The sequence below is a fragment of the Nannobrachium achirus genome (genome assembly GCF_963921795.1).
Source record: "Nannobrachium achirus genome assembly, chromosome: 9".
Lineage (NCBI taxonomy): Eukaryota > Metazoa > Chordata > Actinopteri > Myctophiformes > Myctophidae > Nannobrachium > Nannobrachium achirus.
In genome coordinates this window covers 8,890,784-8,896,783 of record NC_137818.1, presented here as the reverse complement: position 1 = coordinate 8,896,783, position 6,000 = coordinate 8,890,784, and the positions used below count along the sequence as shown (strand labels likewise).

General features: G+C 50.3%; 1 protein-coding gene across 1 annotated transcript in view; it reads right to left on the bottom strand.

Annotated features, from left to right (window-relative positions):
* Positions 1 to 1,395: 1,395 nt before the first annotated feature.
* The window catches only part of LOC308291731 (prickle-like protein 2), a gene marked incomplete at both ends in the record, with an annotated part of 32,033 nt that continues 27,428 nt past the window's right edge, over positions 1,396 to 6,000 (bottom strand). The window contains 2 exons of the mRNA XM_080733860.1: positions 1,396 to 2,205; positions 3,280 to 3,644. Coding sequence (XP_080589986.1) covers positions 1,396 to 2,205; positions 3,280 to 3,644 — 1,175 coding nt within the window. The remainder of the gene's footprint in view (positions 2,206 to 3,279; positions 3,645 to 6,000) is intronic.

The window sequence follows — 6,000 nt, the reverse complement described above, 5'->3', positions numbered from 1 at the left end:
ATTTTTTCCTAATGGCCTGCCTGGACCGACCAGGAATGAACCGGCCGTTCGAGAGTTGTCCCGCTTTTCCCAATGGCCAGCACGTCCCTGGCTCAGTCGCTATCACTCTTATCGGTCTACCACTCTGATTCTATCACTATCTCTTGTCTTATAGGGCTGGGCTTATATATCTATCGATATAATATCGAAATCGTGACATTAGACTGAATATCACCTGGGATATTGGATGTCGTAATATTGACATATGTGATTGTTTTTTTCTGGTTGTAAGAACTTAAAAAATGTCAAAATACTACAGCCAAAATAGCAGATCTAAAAGCTCATAGATCAGCTGCTCAGGCTGTTTTGTTTCTTTTTTTAATGTGATAGTATCGCATCGTCACAATAGGATATTACTGTACCGTACATATTGTCCGTATTGCGCAGTCCTGCTCCCTCTCCCTCCCAGTCACTCTCCCTCTGTCTGTAAAGCCCCTTTTCCACTATGAGGCAGAATCAGAACTTTCTAGAACCTGAAACAATTTCTTTGGGTCTGGTTTTGTTTCCATAGCGCACGGCCCGGTTTCAGACAAGCTCTTGATGTAGTACTAAACTTATGTTCTGGGAACCTACTGTATATGGGAACCTCTTTTTTGGGACCTTCCCGGTTAGGTCTGGTTATATGGAAACGTAAGCAGAACTTGGTCCCGGAACTTCACAGGTTCTTGAAAGTTCTTGGTTCTGGTTATGTTCTGGTTCTAGTTCTGGTTCGGCCCTGTAGTGGAAAAGGGGCTTATGGGTCTCTTTCTCGCACTTTCTTTGACTCCCTCTCTATAGCCAAGTTCCAGTACTCATACTTCCATCCTTGCGTCTTCCACTCGTGTCCTCCAGTCACGCCTTAGCCCAGAGCGAGGAGGGCGAGGACGGAGAGATGGATGGGTTTCGCTGGACAGAACGGGAACGCTCCTCATTCAGTCAGCGTCTTTTTTAAAGCGATGATGGCGCGTCACGTCACACAGCTGGATAACTGGAGCACTCCCGGGAGCCCGGAGGGGTCGTCACGTGGAGGAGGAGGAGGAGAGATTATACGTCACGTAATTCCCACGTTAAAAAAAAACAAAACAAAACAAAAAAACTACATCCACAAAAGAGAAAGGAAGGATACACTTGACGTATCCCTGGCCAGATCCCCTACTCCAAGTAGCCTTTGAGGGGGAGCCTCCTCGATCTGTCCTCGTTCCCAGCTCCTCCAAAAAAAGGAAATTTAATTTTTTGGGGCGTAACCGATTTCCGGGGGTCACGCTTTGGAGGAACGGACAGAGTGCGAAGGAGGAGGAGGCAGAAACGAAGAGGATTCGGCTTCTCTCCCTCTCTCTCTCCTCCCCTCGTCACCGTCACTCCGTCTCTCTCTCTCCTTTAAGAAACCACGCAGTTCTTGCTCTTCCTGCGTTGGCGTGCGTGCAGCGGGTGCCCACCGTGGTGATGGTGGTGGTGGTGATGCCCCCCGCCCGGCCCCTGGGCGGAGGCGGGGCTGTAGCGGTGCCTCAGCAGCTCCTCGTTGACGTAGCGCAGCTGCACGGGCCGCGGGATGGGCTCGCCCAGGAAGTACCCGCCCCCACCACCGCCACCCTCCTCGCCCCCGGCCCCCCCCTCCTCCTCCGAGCCCGAGGAGGAGGACGAGGAGCAGCTGTAGCACCACGGCTCGCCGCCTCCCACCCCCACCTCTCCTCCCCCCCGGTAGCCGTCGGCCCCCCAGCTCGTCGGCGGTCCTCCCCTGCCGCCGGACCCGCCGAGGGGCCGCCACCCGCCCCCGGACCCGGACCCGGCAGCAGCGGCCGCGGCGGCATCCTGCAGCGTGAGGTCGGAGGTGGTGCGCGGGCAGGGCCGCTGCAGCCCGCCACCGTAGTAGGCCTGGTGGGCACGGTAGCCGGCGGGCGCCAGGCCCAGCAGCTCGCGGGCCGTGCGGCCGGAGGGGAAGCGCTCGTAGGGGTCCTCCTGGGCGCGGCGGTGAGGAGGAGGAGGCTCGGCGGAGGCGGCCAGGTGTAGCGCGTTGTCCGAGCGGGAGCGGCGGGAGCGCTTGTGGCGGCGGGGACGCCCGCCGCCGCCGCGGTGGTGGTGGTGGTGCTGATGCCCCGGGCCCTTGTTGTTGTTGCCGTGGTTACCGCGGTGGTGCTTGTGCCATCCTGGCTGCTGCTGCTGCTGCTGCTGCTGCTGCTGCTGCTGCTGCTGGGAGAACAAGGTTATAGTTAAGCTGGGTTCAAACCTGGACCGCAATTGCATACAAAGTGAATGCACAGACCAGACGACACACTAACGGGGCGCAGCGCGGGCGATCCGAAAGGGGCGGCGCGAATGGTCGCCTCGTATCTTCGCCCCACTTGGAAAAATCCAACTGAAGAGACCTTCGCTTCACCCCCACTCCACCCATCGCGTCCTGACAGCCAATCAGCGTTGATGTTGTCCGGAGACACGGACAAATATAATACCTTGTGAAAGCAATCATTTTGTTCTAATTTGCATTGTAGTTAGTTTAAAGTAACAGAATAATCTTCAGTTTACAGTTTACAGTTTAGGCATTTAGCAGACGCTTTTAATCCAAAGCGACTTACAATAAGCAGATAACATCACAATAATAAACAAGATAATATGTCAGAACATCAACAATATAACAAATGCAAATGGATATTTATCTAGAAAAAACACAGTATAATCAAAGTTCTAAAAACCTAAAGACAAAAAACTAATGCTAACTAGCTTCATGTATGGTCACTGACTTTTCTGTAGTGCTATGGGTTTAGGTGGAGTCTGAAAAGGTGAGTCTTCAGTCCACGGCGAAAGCTAGCGAGTGAGTCCGTTGTTCTAAGTGCGACAGGGAGTTTATTCCACAACTTGGGGGCCAGGAGGGCAAACTGTCTCGGACGAGTGGATTTTTGCCCTGGAGTTTTTAGCGAGGGTTCTGTCAGCATCCCTGTGTTGGCTGATCTAAGTGAGCGGGTGGGGGTGTAGGGGTTGTAGGGGTTGTAGGGGTTGTAGGGGTTGTAATCTTCCATACCTTTCCGTACCCAATTGACGCCTCTGGCCTGCTAACTCTGACCTTTTTGACAAATAATCCAGAGCATGAATAAAACACTAAAACTAATCGAAACTAAACTAAAACTAAGCGTTACAAAAATAAAAAAACAACAAAAACCAGCAAACCCGCTCCAAAAACAAATTTAAACTAACCAAATTAGAAAAAGAAAAACGTTGTCAAAACGAACTAAAACTAAACTATAACGAAAAATGCCAAACCATTCTGACCTTGTGGGAGACGGGCTCGATCTGCCCGCGGCGGGGGGTCCGCTCGCTGGCCGAGGTGACACGCAGGTTCCCGCTGCTGCCCGACGCCGGGCCGCTGAAGCGGGCAGCGCCCGCGTCGAAGGGCAGCGGGCGCGGCGGGGCGTCCCAGTACTGCAGCGGGTAGCCCACCCGCATGGGGTCCACGCGGGCGTCCATGTTGGAGCCGAAGGGGCGCGAGGAGGACAGCGACTCGGTGCTGTGGAACTGGCTGAGCGTTCCCATCATGCCCTTCTCCGACACATTGACCCCAGAGTCCTTGCTGAGGTCGGGCATGGAGAAGCGGGACAGGTGCTCCTGGCGCTTGGTGGCGCCGTCCAGGGAGTTCCCTGCAACCAACAGACAGGCACAACTTAAGTGATTTCATTTTATTCAAATAATAACAAAATGAGTCTGTTCTGATACTGTTTGGTCCATATTTTGGACTTCAGCCTTATCCTCTGTGAGGAGAAAAAAGCGGTTTCAAAAACTGTTGGGTGACAAGTTTTCCTCCAATCAGGATAGAGTGGGTCCTTCCTCCAATCAAGGTTGAGTGGGGGCGGGCCTTACATGCACCAAGGCCCGCCCCCACTTGATCATGATTGGAGGAACCTACATGAAAACTGAAACTTACGTAAAATCACTTACCCTACCTTTAAAGGGCCATTTCACCCCTGAGACAACCAGAGCTTATTTTACTGTTATTTGGGACACAATAAACACCATTCTTTTTTGTGTTGAATCTGTGTTTTTAGATATTCTAGCATTGTGGAATGCATTCAGAGGCTCCACCCCCACAGTGCCCTATTGCCTCAGATCAGTCAGCTGTAATAACCAATGTCACCAATTGCATTTAAACAAGTTTTGGACACAGAGGGACAGCTGCTTTGTTGATGAGGAAACTAGAGACTTGTAGCCAGATCTTGCAGAGAAATAAGCAACCAGGTATACGAGGCGATCTAAAAGCTCACAACACGTTGCGATGTGTTGTGAGCTTGAAGATTTGCTGTTTTCCAAACAGTCTTGACTCAAATGTGTTGTTAATGTGTGTAACAACACATATCTTGCACAGGGGGTCCCTGGCACACCTTATCATTTAAGATGGGGATCCGTGGAAAAATACACATTCATTTGGGGGTCCTTGACATGACATGAAAATGGTTGAGAACCACTGGTTTAAATAATAATCAAAACATTTGGAAGTGGAACTTGGACGTAAGCCCGATATCAACTTCATTTTAGGAACAGTATTTTCCGGCAGCTCATTCCGGCACACTTGCTTGACGTCACATAAATGCTTCCTGCGGTGGGCTATATTTATCAGATGCACAGAGTTAGCGGTGGGGTTTGTTTCGGTGCAGCCGAGCCCACCAGCGTTTGACAAGCGTAACCCCCACAGTGAATTATATTAGCTGCCAGCTGTGTTTGTTTTCACCTGCCAGGACACATCTGTGACAAAGGGCCCGTGGCCTTGCAGACGTTCGTCAGCGGGTGGCAGTATTGAGCAACTTGTTCTCTGAAGACCAGTGAAGGAGTGTGTGCAGATATCTGTACTGGAAGGAATGGAATGGGTCTGTCAAGTGAATGTCTAGGGTTGGGATCCGGAACCGGATCCAACATTGAGGAACCGGAATGGGTTCCGGGTTTTATGTACGCTGTCAGAGCTGACAGTGTACACCCCAGATGATTAACTTAACACAATTAGTGCCTCTTAATCTGAAAGTTGCTTGGTGCCTCGGTGCCACGCCGTTTCCTCCATAGGCCGCCGCTATTATTTTGAAGGGCCGGAAGGGGTTTGTTTTTGTTTTTTTGGATTATCACTTGACGGCAACGATTACGTCATCTAGTCACATGACAGTGTGGGCCCACAAGAGAACATGGCTGCGCCCACCTTTTGTGTACAGTATGGAAGAGTGGAGACCATCCTTTGTATAAGAATGTCCCTTTTGGAGAAAATGAAGTCTATTTATGGGCCTCTCAATGGATTTACTATGGAGGACGTTAACTTCGCGTGCACGCCCGACGTGCGTTGTAAACAAATCGCGGACATTGCCGATGCGGGCGGGACCGGAGCGACGTACAGTAAGTAATAATATCTTTACTGTATATACAGTAAGATTCACAGTCCTCACCGTCAACGGCGCCATGGTATTAACCCTTTCAATGACGGTGAGCGCCGTCAACAGCAGCAGAACAGTTAATGTGCAGCATTGTTTTCTCTCTCAACAGAAAACAAACCAACATAAAGTTTAAGTGTATATCTGCACTAAGAGGGTATCTGCACATTTCTAAAGTGACAATTTAAGGACTTTTTAAGACCTCTAAAATGACAAATTAAACATTGGCCAAATTGTCAAATATTAGAGGCAGAAATTGTGAAAATAACCGATCTACATGCTCACAACGCCTCGTGTTGTGAGTATGTAGATCTGCTATTTTCACAATAGAATTGTGTTATACAAAATGTAATTCCTCAACTCAGGGTGGGGGGTCCCCAGTTAAAATATGATTATATTGGGGGTCACGGCCTGAAAAGGTTGAGAACCACTGCTCCAATACCAGGGGTTCTCAAACTATACTATAAAAACCAAAAGTGCCTGAGTAAGATACACTGCCTGAGGAAGAGATACACATTGTTACATGTCATATTCTTGGAATAAAACTGATGTACGGATGCCCCCCAGCACCTTCCTAGGAAGGTCCTCG